This window comes from Gracilinanus agilis, chromosome 2 (assembly GCF_016433145.1).
Source record: "Gracilinanus agilis isolate LMUSP501 chromosome 2, AgileGrace, whole genome shotgun sequence".
In the NCBI taxonomy this organism is placed as follows: domain Eukaryota; kingdom Metazoa; phylum Chordata; class Mammalia; order Didelphimorphia; family Didelphidae; genus Gracilinanus; species Gracilinanus agilis.
This window is the reverse complement of record NC_058131.1, coordinates 626,290,739-626,317,349: the sequence shown is the minus strand read 5'-3', so window position 1 is coordinate 626,317,349 and position 26,611 is coordinate 626,290,739. Positions and strand designations below refer to the sequence as shown.

General features: G+C 36.3%; 1 protein-coding gene across 7 annotated transcripts in view; it reads left to right on the top strand.

Annotated features, from left to right (window-relative positions):
- ABLIM1 (actin binding LIM protein 1) overlaps positions 1 to 26,611 on the top strand; it is a 268,909-nt gene that overhangs the window by 63,895 nt on the left and 178,403 nt on the right. For 4 of the 7 annotated variants that reach the window (XM_044665611.1, XM_044665607.1, XM_044665605.1 and 1 more), the window contains exon 1: positions 5,373 to 5,505. Coding sequence is in view for 1 of the 7 variants with exons in the window: in XM_044665602.1 (XP_044521537.1) it covers positions 5,371 to 5,505 (135 nt within the window). In the remaining 6 variants the exon portion in view is untranslated. Of the gene's footprint in view, positions 1 to 5,370; positions 5,506 to 26,611 lie in introns of those variants that run through there. The other 3 variants (XM_044665602.1, XM_044665603.1, XM_044665608.1) reach the window with 3 other exon arrangements.

The window sequence follows — 26,611 nt, the reverse complement described above, 5'->3', positions numbered from 1 at the left end:
CTCTCCTCTCCACTCCTCTCCTCTCATCCCCTCTCCTCTCCTCTCCTCTCATCCCCTTCCCTCTCCTCCCCTCTCCTCCCCTTTCCTTTCCTTTCCTTCTCTTTTCTTTTCTTTTTTTTTTGCTGTTTGCTCATTTTCAGAGCCCTTAAAAAAACTTTTACTTTTATATTAAAGGCCAGCTCTCTTCTCAGAATAGAGGAGGCATACTATTGAACTTCAGTTTTACTTTCTGTTTTTCTTAGCCCTCATTCTATGTTTCTTCAAGTTTCAGTCCTTCCAATCTGGTATAATGGCATATAGGCTGGGAGTTCTGAAAGCCAAATCCTTCTGCTGATTCAGGCTCCTCTTTGGACTGCTGATGGCTCATAGGGCTCAGAGCACTGCAGACTGCCTTGCATTGGGTCTTGGGGCTTCACTGCAGGTTTGGTCAGGGCTCTGGGCCTCCCCTTAGGCTAGCACCAGCCAGACCGACCACAGACTGCCTTGTGTTGGGTTTCCACTGGGATTCAGGTCTTCATTGTAGGTTAGGGAAGGGACTTGGAGCCTCACTTAGGGCTTACACTAGCCAGGTACACTGTGGACTGCCCTGCATTAGAGCATCACCATAGACTTGGGCAGGCACTTTGGGTTCCCCTTAGGCTTACATGTGCCAGGCACTCCTTGGACTGCCTTCTGCTATGACTTTGATCCTCACTGGAGGCTTGTGTTAGGGAATAGAACTTCAAGGGGGTCAACGTGGGGTGCTCTGCTGTTGGCTTAGGAAGTGCCTCAAAGTTGGCTTGGGCCCAGTTTCAGAACCTGGAGTAGTGGAGGAGGTGAGGAGTGTTGATAGCTTGCTGTTAGTTTGTGTCAATACTCGTTGGTGTGGCTTTACTGTCAGCTACACTCTCCTTTCACCCCAGTAAACTAGATCCTCTCTGCTTAACTTTCAAATTCTGTACAGTAAAGTTGTTTTATTCTATCCCCTTGTTGGTTCTGTCACTCCTGTATTCAATTTGAGGCAGGTTGAAGAGAATTCTCAGAGCAATTCCAGTTTTCTGTACTTCTGCTCCACCATTTTGGCTTCACCATTTGACTGTCCAGTAATTTCTTAATTACTCACTCTAATGGCCTTTTCTCAGTCATCATTCTTCTTGCCTCTCTGCAGTCTTTGGCACTATTGATTGATTTCTTCTCCTTGATACTTTCTTCTATCTAGGTTTTTCTGACACTACCCTTTTTCCTGTCTATCTCACCACTCCTTTTCAGTCTCCTTTGCTAGATCTTTATCCAAACCACACCGACTATCCATAGTCCTGGACCCCTTCTCTTCTCCCTTTATACTATTTCCCTTGGTTAATCTCATAGACATCCAAAGATTCAGTTATTATCTCTACAAAGTTGATTTTAAGGTCTATTTTTCCATGCCTACCCTTTCTGGATCTCCAGTCTCACATTTCCATTTGCTTATTAGACAACTCAAACTAGATGTCCTATAGACATCTTAAAATCAACATATCCAAAACTGAACTTCTCTTCTCCCCACCTCCAAATCTTCCCTCTTTCTAAACTCCCTGTTATTTTTTGGTTACCGTCATCCTCCCAGTCAGTCAGGCCCTCAGCTTAAGTGTCATCCTCAACTTGTCACTCTTTCCCTCTCCATATTTCTAAGGGCTGTTGATTTTTACCTTCATAATATTTCTCACACATGGCCTCTTCTTCCCTCTGTCATTTCCTCCACCTTATGTAGGCTTTCATCATTTCATATTTCAAATATCACAACTGTTAGTTGATTTTTCTGCCATTGGTCTCTCCCCACTCCTATCCATTCCCCATTGTGCTTTCAAGTGATCTTCCTAAAGTTCAAGTCTCACCATGTGCCACTGCTCCCACCATATTAAAAAAAAATGGTGACTCCTAAAATATTCTGCTTAGCATTCAGAGCCCTTTATAATTTGCTCCTTCCTCATTTTCAATATTTTTTTACTTTTTACTGATCCCATGGCACTAACCTTCTTGTTACTTCTTGAATAAGTCATTCCATCTCTGTCTCTGGCTTCCTTGGATTTTTTCAAGTTCTAGCTAAAATCCTACGTTCCACACAGAGTCTTTTCTGATCCCTCATAATTCTAGTGCTTTCCTTGTATTATTTATTTCCTGCTTATCCCATATAGATCTTATTTGTATGTAGTCTCGTGTATTATTTCTCTCATTAGACCCTGAGCTGCATAAGTGCCTTTCTTTATATGATCAGAGCTTTGCATAGTGCCTGACACATAGTAGGAACTTTATAAATGTTTGTTGACTGACACACTGGCAAATGAATTCCTACTTGACCTTGGGCCATTTTACTTTCAAAGTCACTAGTTGTTCCAGGATCATTTGTTGACAACCACAACTTTATGACCTTAGATAATGCTGATTCCAGGAGCAAATACAAGTTTCTAAGGGAGCTCCCAGGGGAACCAGATAGGGAAACTCCAGTTGAGTTAACAAGTTAATGCTGAGACAAGGCAAGTTCATAGTCCCAGGTAAAATGTGCATATCAGGTGTTCAAACTGATAGCTGCACCTGATCTTACTAACAAGAAATACGTTGTTTCTCTGAGCTTAGCCAATTACTAATGGGATCTTTGGACTGACTTGTTTAAAATGTTTTCTTGGGGGATGAAGTAAGAACACTGCCAGTTTGAAAAAAGAAACAGTGAGTAATTCTATTTGTGAAGCTGTAACACTGAAACTGGAAAAATTTTTTAAAGTCAAAAGTCAAAAAAGCTCCTTTCTCAATTGAAGTCTATGACTCAAAAGTTCTGTGTGTTCCTTTGCCTGCCTAGGACAGTTTCAAAGCCCCTGCCACCAAGAAAAAAAATACTAGTTTCTTTGAAGTGTGTGAATAGGGGGAAGAATCTGACCTATTAGAGAAACATAGAAAATTTTGAGAATGACTTGCCAGCCTAGAAGAGCAGGAACTTCCCTCCAAATAATATTAGATCAACTGAAAAATGCCACAAAATCTCAGGGATAGAAGGGCATCCTTAATAAGTTTGCTTTGAACTAGGATTGGTCTTCACAATTTCTGAACCTTCCATCTATTCTCACCTCTGTGCCTTTGATCATCCTATTCCCTCTGTCTGAAATGTTTGCCCTCCCCATCTCCACCCTCCATTCTGTCTGTTTAAAAGTTAAGCTATACCTATTCATCCTTCCTTTATCACACATTTAAAAAGTTTTCTTTCTTCTTGATGCCACCAACAAATTAGCTATCTCCTTCTTCCAAATGCCCAAAATATTTTACATTAAGCAGAAGAGTTCATGGAAAAGTAGGATGTGCTACCTGGCTCAAGGAGTACTAGTCAACTCACATTCAGTGATAATGAATGTCATAAGATAATGTGTAATATAGCTCAATTATACTGCTCATTCATGCAAAGGATTTCTGAGAATATAAAGCCCTTTCCTCACAATAGCCACCTGATGAGGTTAGCACATGCATTATTAACCATATCTTAACAGATGAGGAAGCTGAATATTAGAGATTAGAAGGAAACTTGCTCAAGGTCACAGTTATTAGTAAGTGGCAAAGACAGGACAGCCAAGTTTTCTGCTCTCAAGCCCTATGCCATTTGCCCTATTACATGCTACCTCTAAGGAGGAAGAAACAATGGGAATTTTGTCATAAAGCTTGGGTTTAAGTCTCACTTGTACCTTTTACTGATTGTGTGACCTTGAGTACATCCTCCCAGCTTTCTGAGATGGTTTCCTCAATTGTCAAATAGAGATAGTAATTCTTTCACTACTCAGCCTTATTGAGATATGACGAAGAAAGGACTTTAAGATATTACTTATGATCTCTTACTCTTTCCGCTCTCTTTCCTCCACTCCAAAAACTATCTCACTGACTTTCTTTAAGTCCCAACCAAAATTCTACTTTCTACAGAAAGCCTTCCCCAACCCCTCTTAATTCTGGTGCCTTCTCTCTATGAACTATTTCCTTTTTATTCTCTATTTAGATAGCTTAGTATATATTTGTTTGCACGTTGTCTCCTTCATTAGATTGTAAGCTTCTTGAGGGCAGAGACTGCCTTTTGCTTCTTTTTGTATCTCCAGCATGCAGCACAGTGCCTGTCACAAAATAGATGCTTAATAAATGTTTATTGATTGATTGATTGATTAAATGCTAGAGGAATTCAGAGGAGGGGAAGAGTGAGAGCTGTTTGTAAATCAAGGAGAGTGCCATGGAAAAATAATCATGGTGGTTATATTATTTGTGTGCGTGATTTGAAGAAGTAGCATGGTATAGTTTTTTAAAAGCCTTAGAATTAGAATTGTGAGACTTGGATTCAAATACTGGCTTGCTGCCTGTGTGACCTTTGGCAAATCATTCATTTATTTAAACTATCATTTAAATTGTTATTTAAATCCCTGGACCTTCCTCCATTTCTCAAATAAAAGGTTCAGATTAGAGAGGATCTAAGGTTCCTTCCAACTCTGTATCTATGACCCTTTCATCCTCTGATTTGAATCCAGTTCTTCCTGGATCCTGGGATAGTTCACTCTGTTATAGCTCACATTTTTATATGTAAAATAGAATTAATAAAGTTTGTACTACCTACCTCATTGAGCTATTGAAAGGAAAGTGCTTTGTTTACCTTAGAGCACCATAAATGTGAACTCTTTTTATTGCTGTAATTAAAGGGTTCTTGAGGATCAAGTGAGATAATATATGTAAAATTCTTTGCAAACTTTAATGTGCTCCATCCATACCTCCTCTCAGTTTTTTCCTTTTTTCTCAATTACATATAAAAATAAATTTTAATATTTTTAAAAATTTGAGTCTCAAATTCTCTCCCTAACTCTTCTCTGCATCCTCATTGGAAAGGAAAGCAATTTAATATGGGTTACATATAGAGTCATGCAAAGTATATTTCCATATTACTTATGTTATAAGAGAAAATACAGACCCCCTCCAAAAAAAGAAAAAAAGGTAAAAAATAATATGCTTCAGTCTACATTCTGACGCCATCAATTCTTTGGAGGTGAACAGCATTGTTTATCCTAAGTCCTTTGGAATTGTCTTCCGTTTTTATATTGCTGAGAATAGCTAAGTCATACTCAATTGATCATCATATAATATTGCTGCTACTGTGTATTTCTTCAGGTTCTGCTTACTTCACTTTGCATTAGTTCATATAAATCTTCCAGTTTTTTTTTAAACCATACTGCTCGTCTTTCTTATAGCACAATAGTATTCCATCACAATCACATACCACAATTTGTTCAGTGCCACTTCTCATTTTAATACTAATTGATAGTAATTTTTGGGAGGCCCATTGACACCTGTTGGCATCAGTGAGTGTGCGTGTGTTGATAGGAATTTGTTTTTGGTTTTCAGTGGCCCACCCTCAGGACCCTCATCACCCATCTGAGAAGCCTGTCATCCAGTGCTACAAGTGTGGAGAGCCATGCAAGGGTGAAGTGCTCCGGGTTCAAGCCAGGCATTTCCACATCAAATGCTTCACCTGCAAAGGTATGATGCCTATATACCTTCTGGTAAGGCAACTTAATGATACCATTATGAGATTATAGATTATTAGGGTATAAAAGGGACCTTTTGAGGTGACTTCATCCAACTTCCTCATTTTCCAAAGGAAGATTCTGTGATCCAAAAAAGAGGGTCAACTGAATTATGGTCACTCTTCTAAGAAGTAGCAAACCTTGAACTAGAACCTAAGTATCTCAATACTGATTTGGGCTTTTCCCCAGAACTCAAATTTCCCCATTTTTCTCTAGAGTCCACCCAGAGATAAGGTTAACTTTAAATTCTACCCAGAACAAGAATTTTAACTTACATTTCTGGCTTAAGCAATGTTCTTCTCACACTATAGCCTACTAAAAGCCCTGAATTTATTTGTCTCTCAGATGGGGTTGTCTTGATAAAATCCAAAGATTATGTGTCACCAACCTGAGGATAGAGATGTGTGTGCCCTTAATCATTCCAAAATCACTGATCTGAGGAGGAAGGTCTTCTGTTTGTCAATAGCATCTGAAACATAGTTAGCAAGTTTACCCCATTTTCTCATGCTTTGTAGAATTCAGAGAACCTGATTGTACAGAGAAAGCCATCCTCCATCACTTCAAAAAGCCCCAAAAACACTTTCAGAAATTATATTCCAAGTTTCTGGTATTCCTTCACCTTTTCCCCCATTTTCCTGTGTTGATAGCAATGAAATGTGGTTGAATAGGTAAGAGCCCTCCTTGCTCAAAAATATCTTCCCATAGAGGGTCTACAGATTTTATATTTGTCTGGCTTACTAAATAAACTCTTCTTTCAAAATGAAAATAACCCTTGAGATTTTTATGCCTATCACCAGTCGTTCACACTTGAATGGAAAATTCCTTTCTCAGACTGATGCCAGATTCCTGTTGGGAAGCATGGGAATTGGATTTTGTGGTGAGAAAGGAAGGATAAGTCTGAAGTTTTGGACATTTCTGGGATGACTTTTGGAAGGTGTTGAAAGGTGGTAAAATTTTAAGAAAAGGGAGGGTACCAAAGATCAATGTTTCCTCACTTTCTTATTCAACCTTTTGAATACCCATCATCATTCTTCCTACCTATAGATGGGAAAGTCTTGGACTCAGTGATGTTTCAGGTCCTTTCTGATTCTAGAAAATCTAGGATTCTAATTCTGGTGCCTGACTCAGGTCTTTAGAGTTTAAGTGTTTAGAGGTATGGGCTTTTGGCTGGTAGAATTCTTGAAAAAATGCCAGGGAATATTGCTATATTTCATGTATGTTTTAAATGGGCATTTCTGGAGTTCTAGAACATTCTCCTCCAGAGAGAAAGCATGGTGAAGTGGAAAAATATACACTGACAGGTATAGGAAGCCCCAGGTTCAAATCCAATTTCTGAAGCTTACTACTTCTATGATGTTGGGCAAATTATTTAGCTTTCCCAGAATTCTCTTTTCCCAACTGTAATATAAAGGGGATAGAATCAATAGCCTCTCAACCCCTTTCTAGATCTGTGATCCTATTATCCTAATTAGGATTTGGCAATCAAGTTTGAAAATAGAAAAGTTGGAAAGATTTGCCTTTCCCTTGCCAAAGAAGAGGCAGGCAGAGTTCTTGTTTTAGATCTATCACTTATCAGTTGTAAACTTAAACAAGTCACTTACCCTCAACAATTTTGTAAAATGGGGGCAAAATGATACTCTAATCATTGATGTGCCTGGATTGTTGTGACAAAAGTGCTTTATAAATCTTTAATTGATTAATATGTGAGAGAGATTATCATTACTTAAACTGGAAGGTCCTAGCTAAAGACAGATACTATGGTTCTATGACATGGTACAGGACAATATTTATAATATAAAGCCAGTCCAGAAGTAAAAGAGCCACTTGAAAAAAGGAAGAAAGGAGAGAAAAAAAGAGCATTTATTAAGTACCTACTATGTGCCAGATGCTGGCTGTGCTAAATTAGATTTACAATGATTATTGCATTTGATCCTCTTAACTTTGGGAAATAGGTGCTATTTTTATTCCCAATTTATAATTGAAGAAGCTAAAGCAGACAGAAGTTGAAATTTTAAAAGGGTCCTATAGTTATTAGCAAGTATCTGAGGACAGATTTGAATGCAGGTCTTCCTGACTCCAGGTCCAGTGCTTTATACATTGCTCCACCTACCTGGTTGCAGAGTAATGAGAGGAGGATTTCTCGTACATTCAGTCCAGATTACATGAAGTCACAGAATTTTGTTGAAATTTTTTGTTGTTCAATTGTGTCTGTCTCTTTGTGACTCTATTTTAGAGTTTTTTTGGCAAAGATATTGGAGTGGTTTGCCATTTATTTTTCTAGCTTCCTTTATAGATGAAGAAACTAAGGCAAACAGGGTTAAGTAACTTGCCCAGGGTCATATAGCAAATAAGTGTCTGGGGCTTGAATTGAACTCAAGTCTTTGTGATGCCAGGTCTAAAATTCTAACTACTGAGCCACCAAGCTGGTCCCAATTTTAGAAAATATTTAATAATAATAGCAACTCACATTTATATTGCTGTATGTTTACAAAATGATTCGTATACATGATATCCTTTATTCTCACTAGGTAGGTGTTATTGTTATCCTCATTTTACTCAGATTAAAAAAAATAAAAATTGAAGTTTATAGTTCAGGTGGCTTGTCCTAAAGCACATAATTAATAGTATCTGGGGCTATAGTTGAGGCTGAGTCTTTCTGACCTGACGTCTAACACGCTATCCTCTATAGTGGTGACGTTACACATAAATAGAAATGTGGGCCACTGATCCGTATATATAAGGATCCCTGCAGGTAACATATTTTAGTTTTAAAATTTAGTTTCTAGCTCTATATCACACTGCTTCTATTAGTATCAGAGCTGGAACTAGAATTCAAGTCTCTTATCTTCCTTTCATATGTTTTGTTTTGTTTTGTTTTGTTTTCCTATCACAGATTCTTGCTTCTTGCCATTTCCTTATTCTTCAGTAGTTTTCCTGAGACTTTACTAAGATGTGATTAAAGGGAGAAAAGGATTTGGAGCTGGGTAATTTTTCTCCCAACAAATGAGCATAGATTGAATATATTTTATATTTATCATTGCCTACAGAAATTTGCCTCATATTCTGAAGTCCTACATTTTCAGCTTTTTTAGAGGTCTTTGTTATAAATGATGATGATATTTATTTTGGTAATTTGATGATATTCTCGTCTATTCTGATAATGATTCCTAGAGATGATGGAACCTCTAGGAAATAACTTGGGTTTCTCCCTTCTGCACTTTTAATATAGGGACTATCTGTTGGGCATTAGGTAACCTATGAAAGGCTGACAGATATGCCTTATTTCAAAAAATAAATGTATTCCTGAAAAGTGGCTTTTTTATTGTTACATGTCAAATCCACTAGGAAGGATAGCTTTTTTTTTTTCACACCCTTGTACTTCGGTGTATTGTCTCATAGGTGGAAGAGTGGTAAGGGTGGGCAATGGGGGTCAAGTGACTTGCCCAGGGTCACACAGCTGGGAAGTGGCTGAGGCCGGGTTTGAACCTAGGACCTCCTGTCTCTAGGCCTGACTCTCACTCCATTGAGCTACCCAGCTGCCCCCAAGGATAGCTATTTTAAGAGATGCTCATGTAATCAAATGGTTAATTTCCTAAACTGAATAAATATTGCCAAGTTATATTTTGTAAATCTGGAGAGGGTATGTCATATGATCATAAGACTTTTAGATGAAGTCAGACCTGGGTTTGAATTCCAATTCTTCCCTCTGTGACTTGGGATGAATCATTTAATCTCTCAGAACCTCAGCTTTCCTGATCTCTAAAATGGACTTCATTTTGAGGGAAAGTACTTTGTGTATTATAAAGTCCGAGAAAGTAGATATAAGCTATTAAATAGAAATAGGGATTGCTATCTTTGCTTTTAGTTATGGCTTTGCACCAAGTGAGGGATTAGAAAAATCAGGTTCTACTTTGAAGATAGAGTCAAAGAAATATCTTTGCATGACTGGCTTTATGCATAACTAAAATAAGCAGTAGAATTCTGACCTTTCCTCCACCCATTTTTATCTTCTGAAGACAAAGCTTTTCCTTCTGTAATTAAAATATAAAGATGAAAAATATCACAATTCAAATACAGGTTTTGATATTGGGAAGGCAGAGGGAGCATTAGAACTTGGTGTGCCTGAATTGTAGAGGAACAATATTGGGAACAATAATGAAATATTGGAGGAACAAATGGGAGCATAAAACTATTGGCCATAAGCTTAAGTACCTTCATGATTTTTCTCTTAAGTTGGTCCCTAGGAGTAGATGTATGGTGGTGGAGATCAGGATACAATTCTCCTTATTTCCTATAGAGTTGAACAAATTGAAATCAAGAATTGGTGCATTAAATGTGTATTTCAGTTTGTTCTATTATAAAACGATCATAGTAGTCAGCAAAGACAAGGTCTATTTGTGGAATATTGTCAGTGCTGACTGTTAATTGTGCCATGAGATGGGAAGATTTTAAAGCTTTTTCACATATATTTTGGGTCTTTTTCCCCCCACAACAACCCAGTTAATGTAGTAACATAATAGAAATGATGGACTAAGCAGTGCTTAATGAATTAATGAACTAAAAAACAAATTAAATGAAGGTGCTAGGGAATAATTCTCTGAAATCTGATGGATTTCTATTATCTTCTGGATTAAATACAAATTCCACTCTGACATTTAAAGTTTTTTACAACTTGGATTCCTACCTTGGAACCTACCTCTTCATAGCCTTACGATATACCCAAATATCTCATTTTTCCTAGTAGCATTTAAATGTGAATGGTTCACTATAATTCCCACCATGCCTCTCCACCTTCAACTTCCCAAAGAACATCTGTAATTCTACATTTTAATTATTTCCCAAAAGACACATGGTTTCAAAGATTTCTTAGAGTTTCCTGATGTCCTGAAATGAAGATCTTTATAAAAGACCAAGCTGTTAAATGTAGTGTGCTCACATTGGTGGATGGCACTGATAAGAGATATTTTTACTAAAGCTTGTTATTCTGAAGCTCTTGTATTAGCTGGTGTTCCCTGTATATGCTATTTTTAAGCTCCACAACATTGAAGGTTGGGCACATTTGGGCCTATTGAACAGTGACTCTTTGGTTATGGGAGTATCTGAAACTATTATCTGGAGTACAGTCTACAGGGAGTTATAAAAAAAAAGTGATTTGATAAAGAGGAATTAAGCTGAATTTACCTCCCTTGGGTGTTTTTCTTAGGGAGTGCAAGAACTTCAATAATAAATTACACAGTGGACAGGAGCCAAGGGAGATGCTATTGGTGGGGACAGATTGACTTTCATATATAATAATGACCCTTAGGAGAATAAAAAATGGTAGTGGATGGGAATATTTGCTTTTCTCCCCTTCCTTTAGCATCAGCCTTATTTTCTCAGTATCCCTTTTTCTCATCTTTCATTGGCCTCAGCTACAATTGCTTTTATTCTTTTCTTTAGTGCAATATATATCCTGTTCTGTTATTTTTCTATAGTGTTTTGAGACATCATAAAACTTGAGTCAATAAAATTTCTTGCCAGAATGGATGAATGACTTTAATATAAAGAAGGAAACTATAAGAAAATTAGGTGAACATAGAATAGTATACCTCTCAGATCTATGGGAAAGGGAAGATTTTAAAACCAAGCAAGAGTTAGAGAAAAATTACAAAATGGAAAATAAATAATTTTGATTATATTAAATTAAAAATTTTTTGTACAAACAAAAACAATGCAACCAAAATCAGAAGGGAAACAACAAACTGGGAAAAAATCTTTATAACAAAAAACTCTGACAGAGGTCTAATTACTCAAATATACAAGGAGTTAAATCAATTGTATAAAAAATCAAACCATTCCCCAATTAATAAATGGGCAAGGGACATGAATAGGCAATTTTTTGATAAAGAAATCAAAACTATCAATAACCACAAGAGAAAGTGTTCTAAATCTCTAATAATTAGAGAAATGCAAATCAAAACAACTCTGAGGTATCACCTCACACCTAGCAGATTGGCTAAAATGATAGCAGGGGAGAATAATGAATGCTGGAAGGGATGTGGCAAAATTGGGACATGAATGCATTGCTGGTGGAGTTGTGAACTGATCCAGCCATTCTGGATGGCAATTTGGAACTATGCTCAAAGGGCTATAAAAGAATGCCTGCCCTTTGATCCACCCATAGCATTGCTGTGTTTGTACCCAAAGAGATCATAGATAAACAGACTTGTACGAAAATATTTATAGCTGCGCTTTTTGTGGTGGCAAAGAACTGGAAAAGGAGGGTATGTCCTTCAATTGGGGACTGGCTGAACAAATTGTGGTATATGCAGGTGATGGAATACTATTGTGCTCAAAGGAATAATAAACTGGAGTAATTCCATGCAAACTGGAAAGACCTCCAGGATTTGATGCAAAATGAAAGGAGCAGAGCCAGAAGAACATTGTACACAGAGACTGATACACTGTGGTAAAATCGAATGTAATGGACTTCTGTACTGGCAGCAATGCAATGACCTAGGACAGCTCTGAGGGATTTATGGAAAAGAATGCTACCCACATTCAGAGGAAGAACTGCAGGAGTGGAGACACAGAAGAAAAACAACTGCTTGAACACATGGTTTGATGCGGGCATGTAGACATTAAATGCCCACACCAATGCAACTATCAATAATATGTAAATAAGTCTTGATTGATCACACATGTTAAAACCAGTGGAAATTCGCATTGGATATGGGGGGAGGTGAAGGGGGGTGAAGGGGAAAGTAAAAACAAGAATTATGCAACCATGGAAAATGTTTCTAAAAAATAAAATATTAAAAAAAGTTATTGTTACCTATTTTGGAATGTTGTGTTATCAAATGAGCTAATTAGGCAGTGATCCTTATAAAGACAGAGGACCAATTATATATTTCCAAATAAATGACAATCCTTGGAATGAAGTAGAGCCTAGTAATCTGTTCTCAAGTAGAAAAGAGATGAGGGAGTTATTCAGGGAATGGTCAAGAAATTAGCAATCCGTCTTTAAGTGGAAAGATGTCCAGGAAGATATTTTGACAGTGAGCAAGACAAATATTTTATGTTGTTTATATTGATGATTTTCATTTTTATAGTACATGTATTTCCAAATATATCCCTGCTTACCTCTCCAGCAAGACTTCCCCTTTAATAAAGATTTAAGAGGTATAAGAAAGCAGAACAGTACAATAAAACCAAGCATATTGATCAGCTGTTTCTGAGAGCTTAAATATTGTCACACACCCATAGTACCCCTTCAAAGAAGGGAGATATAGTTTCTTAATATATCTCAAGGATCAGGTTTGGTTATCTTAATGACATATTGTTAAGTTTTGTTTTACTGCTCCTTGGAATCATTGTAATATTGTTTCCTTTGTTTTACTATTCCTTGGAGTCATCGTAACATTATTTTCCTAGTTTTACTTATTTTATTCTGCAACAGGCCATAAGTTTCCCAATTCTTCATATTCATTATTTCTTACACTACAGTAATCATTACATTCATATACCATAGGTTTTTAAATTTTATTTTATTTTATTCCTCAATTAATGGACACCTTTTGTTTCTAGTTCTTTCCTACCACAAAAATACTGCTATTAATATTCTGGTGTTTTGGGAGACTGTCTTTGACTTCCTTGGATTATATGCTAAGCAGTGGGAACTCTGGGTTAAATTTTCTTCTTTTTTTATAATTGCCAGTTGCTCTATAAGTGGTTAGATTTATTCACAGATCCACCAACCATGTATTAGTGTTTCTCTTCCTTTGCCCCCACTAATATTATTATCCATTTCTGTCTTTTATCATCTTGGCCAATCTATTATGGATGAGATGAAACTTCAGTGTTTTTCCAATATGAGTTCAATAGGATATCTCTCCAAAGAATGATTCCATCAGATTTACCTTTTATGCAAATTTTTATCTTGAGTATTTTCAATTACTGTCCATAATGTAATATTTCAATTTCTGCCAGAAACTACATTGTTTTAAATGGGTATAAGCAAGGAATAGAACAAGGCTCATGGACCCCTATGGGAGTCTGGCAAATCATATAGACCCCTTCTAAGAATCATGTTTTTTTTTAAACCCTTACCTTTAATCTTAGAATCAATACTATATATTGGTTCCTAGCAGAAGAGAAGGGGTAGGCAAATGGGGTTAAATAACTTGCCCAGGGTTACACAGCTAGAAAGTTTTTGAGACCAGATTTGAACCCAGGACCTCGCATCTCTAGACCTGGCTCTCAATTCACTGAGTGCTACTGCCCCCACGAATTGTGTTTTGAATGCATGCAATAAAACTATATGGAGTTACAAAGGAAATCAGTTACAGTAAAACTCATCAAAACGTTTAAGAAAATTATCAAAACCAGGTTAAGAACCCCTTGAATCAAAAATCTTTCAAAAAAAGATGCTATTAAAATATCTTATTGCATGTCTTGGTCCCAGATATCACTGATGAGAGAAGCTTTGATCAAACTCTCTTGTTCAAAAGCCCTTGTCTAAGTTGTTGCCACTTCTTGTTTTGTGCTATTTTCATCCTGCACATTATCAAGCTTCCTTTTCTAGAATTTCATGGATAGTCTGAATAGATGCTATTTGTGAACTTAAGTAGAGAGCTGATAATGAGGGAAGTTTTCAAAAGGCACTGTCTTTTATACCTAAGATGGTGAGCTCTCTGTCTTCAGAAGGAGATGCATTTTAAAGCATTTTTAACTATTCAGTTAACTAATGGAAAACCAGAGAAATAGGAAAAAATAAGTGCCGAGGTATTTACTTTTCATTTGGCAGAAAAAGCAAATGAAAAGTAGCTGTCCTGCCATTTTTAGCAGTCTCCCTATTCAATCTGGGGAACAGTTAGGACTGATAAATCATAGCAAAGGCATTTTTTTGTTTTAGTTTTTCTTGCATTCTATTAACGATGTAAGATCATTGCAATGAAAAGTCATTACTCTGATGGGGTCTACACTGGCATACTTTGCATTATTTCAGGAAAGTAAATGAACAATGAATGAACAGTGTAAGTAATGACTGGAAGAGGCAGCTAGATGGCTCAGTGGATAGACATCAAGGTCTGGAGGTAGGATGTCTTGGGTTCAAATATCACCTCAGATGCTTCCTAGTTGTATGACTCCAGTTAAATCACTTAACCCCAATTACCTAGCCCTTATTGCTCTTCTGCTTTGGAACCAATCCTTGGTATTAATTCTAAGACACAAAGGAAGGGCTTAAAAATGATTGGAGATAAAGGGGGAGTGTTTAAGACTATAACTTATAGATTCTAAAAAAAATTGAAGAAATCTTGGAAACCAGCTAGCCCAATGCCCTCATTTAGCAGATAAAGATACTTTTTCCCCAGACAGAAGAAATTACTTACCAAAGGTCAATAAGATTCAACAATATTTGTTGAACTCTAGCTATGGGCAAGGCACCCCTCTAGAAATGCAAAAACTAAAACTCAAATAATTTTTACCCTCAAAAAGCTTATATTTTACCACAGTGGGGATAGATTTTATATATAAATGAAGAAATACAAAATAAGCAATTTTATTATTGTTCTAGATCAGTAATTTTATTAGCATAGAGAGTGCCCATTCATTACATAGTGGATAAGACATTTGATATAGTATAAGAAAAGTCTATGTTCAGGTTCTGCCTAACACATTTATTAGCTGTGTGACTCTGGGCTTGTCACTTAGACTCTCTTACCTCAGTTTCCTCATCTAATGGAAAGACAAGCCAGGTACACACAAGAAATATTCAGAGTAAATGAAAGCACTCTGAGAAGAGAAGACATTACCAGCTATAGTAGCTGGTAAAAAAAAAAAGTCTCCTGAGTAGGTGGAGGATGAGCTGAGTCTTGAATGTAAGTGGTAGAGGAGGTGAGTGAGAGAACAGAATATTTCAAGAGTGGGGAAATAGGCTGTTAAAGGAAATAGTGTGCCATATTTGAGGAACTCCAAGTAGTCCATGTTGATGGAATGTAGAATGCTTGGAGAGGAACAATGTATAACAGGAGTGGAAAATTAGGAAGGGACCAGGCTGTAAAGAGCATTAAATGCCAAACTCTGGTTTTTATTTGGTTCTGGAAGTAAAATGGAACCACTGAAATTTATTGAGCCAAGGGAGAGCGTAGTGACAATGGTCAGACCTAAATTTTAGAAAGATCACCTTTTTAGCTGAGTAGAGGATGGATTCAAGTGGGGAAGACTTGACACGAGGAGACCAAGTGGAAGGGCATGCAGTAGCCCAGGTGAAAGGTGATGAGGGACTGAACTGCACCTGTGATTGTATAGCACTGGCACTTAATTGTTGATTGATTGATTGTACAATGTACTAATAACTGAAGGGATATGGAAAGGCTTCAGGTCAAAGATGGCACCTGACCTATGCTTTTGTGAGGTACTGTCCTTACCCTCTGAAAGAAGCTGAGGATTCTAAGAAGAAAAATCATTGCAGACCTTGGGGACCATTTCTGCAAAGGCACAGAGGTGAGAATTGGAATTTCAAATAAAAGGAACAGCTAGTAGAATGGTTTGGCTAAAATAAAGAGGGAAACAATATGAAAGAAGACTAGCAGGGACAGCTAGGTGGCTCAGGGGATAGAAAGCCAGGCCTAGAGTTGAGTGGTTGTAGGTTCAAGTCTGGCTTCAGACACTTCCTAGTTGTGAGTCCCTGGGCAAGTCACTTAATCTCAATTACCTATCCCATACCACTCTTTTGCTTTGGGATTAATATTTAGTATTGCTTTGAAAACATAAGGTAAGTATTTAACAAAAAAGAAAGAAAGAAAACTAGCAAGATAGAATGATATCATCATGAGTTTAACACTGAGTTGAAGAATATGAATTTTTTTTCCTAGAGGGAGTTGAAATCATTGTAGATTTTTGAGTTAGGACATGACATGGTGAGGTCTGTATATTAAGAATTTCAGTTTTTCAGCTATGTGCAAGTTGGATTAGAGAGGTGAGAGACCAGAAAGAGGGAATCGAATAGAATAGTCCGGCAATAGTCTGAGTGAGAAGAAGTGAGGTTTTAATGCTGCACGTGTAAAGAGAAGATGAAAATATGGGGGGAGGGGAGGGGTAGAAGTAGAATTGACCAGATTCAGTAATTTATTAGCAATGGGAGCTGAGAAAAATTGAAGAGATAGAGGAGACTTGAAGGTTGCTGCCCTGAATGACTAGAAGGATATTAATGCCATCAACAGAAATGTAGACATCTAGAGGAAGAGTAGATCTGAGAGAAAATATAATGAATTTGGCTAGATTGAACCTGAGATGCCTATAGGACAATTAGGTAGAGCTGTCTAGAAAACCAAAGGTAATATGGATAAGTGGCAAAACCAAGATTCAAACTCATGCTTTTTTAACTCCAAAATTAGTTCTTCTTCAGTATTATAAATGAGGTATTTGTGTGTGAGCGTAAACTCATATTCCAAATTCACAATTTAGAGGCCTATGAAGGAAGGAGCTGTATTATATGATTCATATAGTCAGTAGCAAATTAAAATGAAATATCTTAATATACTAGCTGACATTTCCACATAGCACTTTAAAACTCGTAAAGGTCTTAGCGTACATTAGCACATTTGATGCACTCATATCTCACATGAAATTGTGAAAAGTGGCAAAAATGATCAAGTTGACTTTGCATTGTACAATTTATGACACATACAATTTCACCTAATCTTTTAGGGCTAAAAGGTGATATGATGATATGATTTCTTTAGCCTTCAAGAAGATTAAAGCACCATCTTAGATAGAAAGGTAATTGTCCCACTGCCAGCAATTTCCAAACAAAAGACATTTTATAATGTCTCTCAGTAACCTACTTTCATTTGTAATCATCTTTTTTATTCAATGACTTTTCCATCATATAGTGGATAACTTTCTTGGTGCCCTTTAACTCATGTTCTTTCCTCTTGAAACAATTTGATTACTACTTTTCCTCAAAATAACCCTTCTTATCCTTGAGGGCCTTTATTTATCAGACCACTTCTTCTCTGGGCTAATCTAATCTCAACCTCTTCAATCCTTCTGCTTAAGTGTTATTTCCCTTTTTCCCCCCATCATTTTCTTCCTGCCCTCTAATCCTGTTTCAAATTCTCTTCTCTTTTAGCACATGGAGCCCCAGACTGATCACAATACTAGAGTTAGTATTTAAAACCTCCTTTGTGATGCCAAATATAAGGCATAAGACAATCTATTGCTATAAATAACCAGCTTGGCTTAAAATTAACTCTGTGTTAAGTTGTTATTAGCTACAGCTGCTAGAGAACTTCCCCAGATCTTCCCTCTGTGTCTCTTGTAATGATGCTTTAAGGAAGGGAGGGCAATGCAGATGGTAAACTGGCTTGATACCGCTATATTCTTGCCAACAAGATACTTTTAGAAGCAGAGACCAAATTTCAGGCCCTAAGAGGCTTGATATACAGAAGTGCTTTTCATCTTAAGCTACTATTGAATTATATGCTATTGCTCCTTTGAGCCCAGTCCCACAGTTATATTATAGGTATCTAAAGAACCCTGGCAGGGGTCTTTTGGGGGAAAGTCTGTGATTCATTGAGATAGGAAATTCCTAGAGGGGGAAATTCCTTCTCCCAATGTAGATCTGACACCTGCTCTGCACTGGACTGTATTAGAAAGTGATTTGTGTAGTGATGTAGCCAGTATGGCTCAGATACAGAAGTTGAACCCAGGTCTTGCTGACTCAGAGTGTTTCTCTCTGTTCACTGCACCATGCTGCTTCTCTCACAGCGTAACAAAAAGGAAAAAATTGGCATTGTTTTGTTCTTATTATAGTGAGAGTGATGTGATCAATGCTGTACAATGATACTATGGGAATCCTTCCAGAATAAATTATTGCTAGCCTGATGGAGCTCATCATCTGTTTGGGGAGTCAAGAAATATGTACACATCCAGTTTAATAGCAAATTAAGAAGACAATAAAAGAAATACTGTAAGATATTAAATGGTAAATTGATTGCCATGAAGATCAAATAAATCATGTAAAGAATTCACAAATCCTAAAGTGTTATAAAAATGTTATTATTATTATTACTACAATTACTATTGTTAGGTTAGTTGGTTAGAAAGTAGGTCCTAAGCACAACAAGTTGTATAGTGGATAGAGTACCAAACCTGGAATTGAGAGGACCTCAGTTAAAATCGGACCACAGACACTTCCTAATATGTGATCCTGGGAAAGTCACTTAATCTTCTTTGTCTAATCTTTGCCCTTTTGTCTTAGTTACTACTAAGACAGAAATTAAAGAGAAACAAAGAAACAAAGGGAAAGAGGGGAGAAAAAGAAAGAAAGAAAGGAAGGAAGGAAGGAAGGAAGGAAGGAAGGAAGGAAGAATTCAAAAGGAAAATCATATTGTTTTCAAGTAATCAATGAAGGATTCATGAAGGAAGTAGGGCTTGCTGGACTTTGAGAAATGGGAGAGCAATGGGTGAGGAATTTTGAAGATGGCATTTCAGGCAGGGAAGGAAATGCCTGAAGAAAAAAGGCATGGAGATAAGAATAAGCACACTGGGTTTAAGAGATAGTGAGTAGATCACTATGGTTGTAATGGAGGATGTATATTAGGGAGGAGGAGTGGATGAAGTTAAAAATAGGCAGGGAAAAAAAGATCATGAAGGACCTTGATTGCCAAGGTTAGAAATTCAGATTGTATTTGGTAGGTGATTGAAAACCATCAAATATTTTTCAGCTGGGTAGTTAGAACATGAAAATAATAGATTGGTGTGGTGGTAACAAGCAAGATAAACTAAAGGGCCTAATTCAGGGGTTGGCAACCTTTTTGGCCATGAGAGCCATAAATGCCACATTATTTAAAATGTAATTTCGTGAGAGCTGTACAGTGCTCACAGTGCGCGCTCCTGTAATAGTGCCTGAAAAAAAAATTGACTTTATGGCTCCTGCAGAAAGAGCCATACGTTTCTGACTCCTGGCCTAATTCAAAGAGGCAAAGCTGAACTCAACTTGGTGGGATATAACCCTTGGCTGAAATATGCCTCTAGATAAGTTTACATACCTTATTCAAAAGAAATAGAATCCATAAAAGTTGGGGTATTGTGTATTAAGAAAGTATACTCAGGAAGAAGTCTCAGAACCAGAGAGAGGGAAGTATGATGCAAAGAGAATTTGGAAGTTGGTCAATGGAGGGAAAAACAACATCTTTATCATTTGAAGGATTACTATGGACTACCTAGAGGAAAAGAAATGAGTTCATGAAAAAATTCACAAACCTGGGACAGAGGCATAAGAAAATAATTATAGGGGAGGGGATTCTATTATTCAGCCTTCTGATGGGATTTTTCTTCTAGAAAAAGCAAAGCAGTTGATAATTTTAAAATTTGCTTTAATGATACTTTCTTCAAAAAATGGAAACTAGTAAATTCTGCTGTGAATTTTATCCCTAATAGTAGGGGAAAAGTTAATATTAGAGAAGAAATAATGGAACCCTGGAGAAGTGACTACTACTCTTTCTTAAATTGTGACAAAAGAGAAAATAGCTGGGCAAAGTCTGATAAACACACTAGATTTGGAGGAAGCAGGCTTCAAAGGATTCAGAGGAAGGACAGGTAGAATTTCATGAACAGAATTCCACAGGGGAAGGAAATCAACCCAAGAGGAATGGAAAAGTTTCAAGAATGATGTTCCAGAGACATAAAGGAAAACAAACAATTCTAAAGAGAAGAAAAATGAGAGTGAAGAGAATTAACTAACTAAAGATACATATATATACATATATATAATTACATAAATATATACACACAAAAAAATGGAAGAAAACCTGGTAAGTGATGGTAACCTGGGAAATACAAAAACATGACATGTAATATGAATTTGAAAATTGATTGGCATTTGGGGATTCTAAGTTTAGAGGGATAAGCATTTCCTTAACAGTCAAAGAGTAATTTGGTCAATCATATTCTTTGAGCCTGAATGGGAACTTGGGTCACACCCAGGAGCTTAGGAAGAGACCCAACCTGGGAGAGAACAGACTGTGGTTGGAGGAGACATGAGGAAATAGCATCCCTATCCCGGGTCTTAAGCAGAACTGGAAAGTATTAAAAGCACAGGGACAGTAACAAATAGAGAAAACTGAGAGAATGACAGAGTTGCACTGCAGAAGGGAAAGGATGAGCTAAGCAATCAGACCTCTAATACTACTGTTTAATCACTTCTTCAAATTGGAGGAAATACAAAAAAAGTCTGCATCTTATTGCTTCTAAGCTAAAAAGTAATATTACTGGGGGGCAGGAAGGGTTGACTATGATAAATAATTTAATGGATAATATAGATAATTTTTTACATTGGTTTAACGTTGGACTGGATCTTTCTGTTCTAAGAATGGATGAATCCAAAAGAGATGAAGGAAAAAATTATAAGTAATCTTGGGATGACTGATCACATCTCTACAGAGAAGGAGTGGCTGGGAAGAGTGACAATAAGAGAAAAGATCGCACCCCAATCTATCCTCAAGAGAACAGAAAAGAAAGAACTGAGATAAACCCAGTCTCTGCCTTATCCATCAAGAAGGAGAGTACCAGCCAGCCAATATTATGCTCCACAGTGATACCCAGCATTGCTATTAGCTTAGGACCATGAAAGAAGTTTTAAAAGCAATATTTGGAGAGAAAAGAAGGGATAGGACCACTAGTTGGAACATATGAATTAAAAACTGACAACAGAGATGAAGCAGAGATGCTCTATTATTTTGCTTCTCTTTTCTTTACGAAGGCAGAAGGTCCTTTTGATGGAAAAGGACACAATGAAAATGGCTAAGAGTTAGCAGATACTGAAGATAAATTAGGTCATAGTAAGAGAATAGATAGCTGCCTTTGATGCATTCAAGGCACCTGAGTCAGATCAGCTACAACTTCAGGCACCCCTGCACCCCCTCAAAAAAGAAACTAATGGATGTGATTACTGAGCACTGTCAGTAATTTACTTAAGGTCATCAAGTGTGGGGAAAGTGCTTCAGAATTAAAAAAATATTTCCACAAATTATATGTAAAATTATTTTAACATTTTTTAAAAATTTGCATTTAAATTCTCTTCTTCCTTCTCTTCTTTCCCCTTTTCCTGAGATGGTAAGCAATAAGATAAACATTTGACATGAGAAATCATGTAAATCATTTTCCATATTAGTCATTTCGTGGAAGAGATTTTGAACCAAAAAAAGAAGCAAGTGCAAAATAGTATGTTTGGGTCTGCATTCAGACTCCATCAGTTCTTTCTGTGGAGGTGGAAGGTATTTTTCATTATGAGTCTTTCAGATTGTCTTGGATCACTGTATTGCTGAGAATAGCTAGGTCGTTCACAGTTGTTTATCATACAATATTGCTGTTCCTGTGTACAGTGTTCTCTTGGTTCTGCTCACTTAGTACTTAAGAATTTTAGAAAAGCAAATTGTATTCTGATTTTTTTTTTGAAGTCTGAAGAATTTCTAGGAAAATCCTACAAGATTTTACTAAAGGGATGGCTATTGAACACCTAAAAAATGAAACTGTTTCCAAATGACCAGAATGGTTTAACTTAAGAGCAAGTCATGTCAAACTAATATTATTTCATCTTTTGGCAATGTTACTAAGCAGGTAAATCAGGGGAATTATGTGGATATGGTGGTTTATTTAGCTTTTAGCAAAGCATTTATTTAATATTATTCTTTTGGGGAAATAGAGAAAAGTGAGAGGAAAACAAAATTAGATGGATGGAGAACTGGTTGAATAGCCAGACTCAAAGAGTAGACATTTAAAGAGCAATTTGATATCACTTTAGAAGGTAGTCTCCAGTAAAATACCTCAGAGATCTGTGCTTGGCTCTGTGTTATGTAATATTTTTTAATCAATAATGTATATGAAGGAATATATAACATGTTTGCCATATGAGCAAATTATACAACGTTGAAAGGAAGCACTAACACACAGGAAACATTGAAGATCCAGTGGATCTTAATAGACTTGAATATTGGGCTCACTAAATCCAATAAGGTCAAATTTAATAGTGATAAATATGAAGTTTTATACTTGTGTTCAAAAAATTGAATCAAATACAGATGGTAGAAGTAGTGATTTGTGGATTATTTCACTTTTTATTTTTCCCTCTTGTTGGGAAGATGAAGCCAAGTTCTTTCTGATAATTTCTTGCAATATGTTCTTCAGGCTCTTTTTATTGCTGTGGCTTTCAGGCAGTCCAATGACTCTTAGATTATTCTCCTGGATGCTTTTTCCAAGTCAGTTGTTTTCCCAGGAAAATATTTTGGATTTTCTTCTATTTTTTCTTTTTCTTTTTTTTAAATTCAGAGGTATTTTATTTTCCAAATTACAGATAATAATAATTTTCAGTATACATTTTCTAAAATTATAAGATCTAAACTATCAGTGTCTAGCCCTTCCCTTCCCCCACTCAGAGACAGGAAGCAATTTGATTTGGGCCATCATGCAAAACACACTTCCAAATTGGTCATTGTTGTAAGAGCATATGCATATAAAACCAAAAGCACAAAATAAAACTGTAAATACACTGATGTAAAAGATAGCATGCTTTGATCCCTATCCATCTGACTCCAATAGTTTTTCCTCTGGCAGTGGATAGTATTTGAATTGTCCCAGATTATTGCATTGCTGACAGTAGCCAAGTTTTCACAGTTCATCATCATACAATATTACTGTTATTGTACAATGTTCTTTGATTTCTGCTTATTTTGCTCTGCATCAAGTTCATGTAGCTCTTTCCAGATTTTTCAGAAATTATCCTACTTACTCTTTCTTATAGCACAAATAGTATTCCACCACCAACATATACCACAGTTTGTTCATCCATTGCCAAACTGATGGACATCTTCTATGGGGGAACAAAGGGTTAAATCCCCCCAAACACTTTCCCCTCTTCTCCTGACCTTCATGTAAAGGCCAGAAAGAGGGCACAGTTACAGAGAAGGAATACAACCTTGAACATAATGATATGAAGGCAGAGAGCAATTCCCTCCCTGTCTCCAGATGCCAGGCTCTAGTCAAATTCATTTTGTTTACATCATTGGCCTTGGAATAATAGAAATCAAACCTTTAAAATTATTCATCTAAGACTTATGGCAAAATATCTTTTTTTTTAAGTTTTTTTAACATTTATTAATAATCATTTTTAACCTGGTTACATGATTCATGCTCCTACTTTCCCCTTCACCCCCCGCACTCCCCCCACCCATGGCCAATGCACATTTCCACTGGTTTTGTCATGTGTCCTTGATCAAGACCAATTTCCCAATTGTTGGTAGTTGCATTGGTGTGGTAGTTTCGAGTCCACATCCCCAATCATGTCCACCCCGACCCATGCGTTCAAGCAGTTGCTTTTCTTATGTTTCCTCTCCTGCAGTCCTTCCTCTGAATGTGGGTAGCATCTTTACCATAAATCCCTCAGAATTGTCCTGGGTCATTGTATTGCTGCTGGTACAGAAGCCCATTACGTTCTATTTTACCACAGTGTATCAGTCTCTGTGTACAGTGTTCTTCTGGCTCTGCTCCTTTCGCTCTGCATCAGTTCCCGGAAGTCTCTCCAGTTCGCCTGGAACTCCTCCAGTTTATTATTCCTTTTAGCACAATAGTATTCCATCACCCGCATATACCACAGTTTGTTCAGCCATTCCCCAATTGAAGGACATACCCTCCTTTTCCAGTTTTTTGTATGGCAAAATATCTTGCTCAAACTTCTTTTTTGAAAAAACCATTGGAGACAGCTAAGTGACTCGATGAATTGAGAGCCAAACCTAGAGATGGGAGGTCCTAGGTTCATCCCTGGCCTTAGACACTTCCTTGCTGTATAACCCTGGGCAAGTCACTTAACTCCTAGCCTTTACTGCTCTCCTTTCTTGGAACCAATGCACAGTATTGATTCTAAGATAGAAGGTAAAAGGGTTTAAAAAAAGCATTGATTCCCACTCTCAAATCAAGTGACCTTTAATAAGTTTTTTCATTGCAATTAATTTTCTATACAATCAGTAACCTATCTAACCTGCATTTATAAAGAAGAGATGTTTAATGACATGAGAGTTAATGAATACTTTAAAAGTTAAAATGACTAACATGAAATATTCCCTACTTAAAACTATAAAACTTTGATTATTATCTCTTTAAAAGGAAATCTTTTTGGGAGGTTGGTTTCCTTTCTTTTTTCATTCTGAATGAATTTGATTATTTGATTACTTATAATTGAGTATTATGAAAAATATTATTTTTAATATCTAAATAATTTTTATTGTTAATAAAAGAAGCCACTTGATTTTGTCAGAATAAGCATTCACTTTCCCTATGTATGTACATAAATATACATGGTAAAATTTGCTATGTTTTAGCAAAAACATGAATAAAAAGCTAATCTTTAAAAAAAACTCAAATGATATCTATGGTTAAGTATATTTAGCAATAAAGAATGGAGGCGTTTGTTGTGATCACTTAAAATGGAGTTGATGATACTGAATATTTTATTTTGGATAATAATACAAAAACTATCTTAGCACATTAATATAAATTTAAAACCACATTTATGAGCTAAAATTAGTATTGTGACAAAGTCCTATCATATTATTTAAAATAGAAACACCAGAAAATAATTAAATCAAACAGAAGAGGGGATTTTTTTCTGGGAAAATAAAATGAGAAAGTGAGAAGAGGCATGACTTGAGCTGAAACGACTCCAAATGCCATTGGCTAAACTGAGAACAGTAAGTCTATTAGGAATTGCCAGTCATCCCATAAGTATTTACTAGGTGCTTCATATAACTTTTTGTTACTTAGTGGAATCTATATCCACAGAAAATCCACAAATACTTGAATCAGAAATGCTAAGAAATGTTAGGTTTCAGAGACTATAAATTGCTTTTGAGTGGTATATGCTTTGGGGGATGAATGTTATGGAGCTTATGGCTTCCAGTACCCATATTGTTTTACTTTCTCACAGATGACTTTCTATACTTACCATATATCTTATTTTAGGTTTGTATTGAATTTGGCCATTGGAGAAGGCACATGAGTTGATGAAGATAGATCTGTTTTATTCTCCCAAAAAGAGACTGCGTCCTAGGGTTGCTAAAACGTATGAATTGAGGTTATATGAGAGAGAATAGAACTGGAGACTTGGGAAGTGGATGCATAAAAGTACAGACCACTAACATAGATGACAAAGATCCTCCGCTAAGATTTAGAAGACTTGGGTTCTGCCACTACCTAAGTATTTTAATATGGGCAAGCCATTTCTCTTTTTGAAACTTTGATTTCATCCTTTAAAATGATATAATACTCTCTATGGTCCTTTCCAGCTATAAAGTTCTTGATTCTCTAAATTTCACTTTAGAATTTTGTTAGTCCAGCATCTAAAAATAATCACATCACTTTCATTAGCATGTAAATGAAGGGATTGGATTTGCTTTGAAAAAGCAGGTATGGTTGAAGAAGCCTATTAGAAAGCACTTTTATATTTCATTGAATTAAACTGAGTTGATTCAGAACACTGGTTCTGTTAAACCATCTTTTAAAAAGTTAATTGCATTTAATAGGTGTTCCTTTTTGATAGTGTTGGAAAGGTAATTGGAAAAAAAAACATAAAAGTGGTTGAGAGCAGAAATGGCAGAGGCTGATATATAATGGAAAGAATCAAGAGATAGAAACTCAAAATGGAAATGGCAAAATGGAAGATGGAGGAATCTAACTGGCATTAAAGAAGAAAGAAGGCATCAAGGGGAAAAGTTGTCTAGTATTTGAATGGTGCCAAAAGAGATACAGAAGATTGAATAGAGTAAAGATAACTTAATGGGAAAATAGCATTTCATCATAATTTCACTTTATTTTTTATATTTTTATATTTTATATAGTTATAAGCTATTTTATAGCTATATTTAATATTTCTATATATTTTGTATTATATTTAATACTTTAGTATTTAATATTTTAAATAGTTTTATATTTAAAAATATATTTATATATTTTATTTTTAAGACCTTTTGTCTTAAAATCAATACTGTGTATTGGTTCCAAGGTGGAAGAGTGATAAGGGGTAG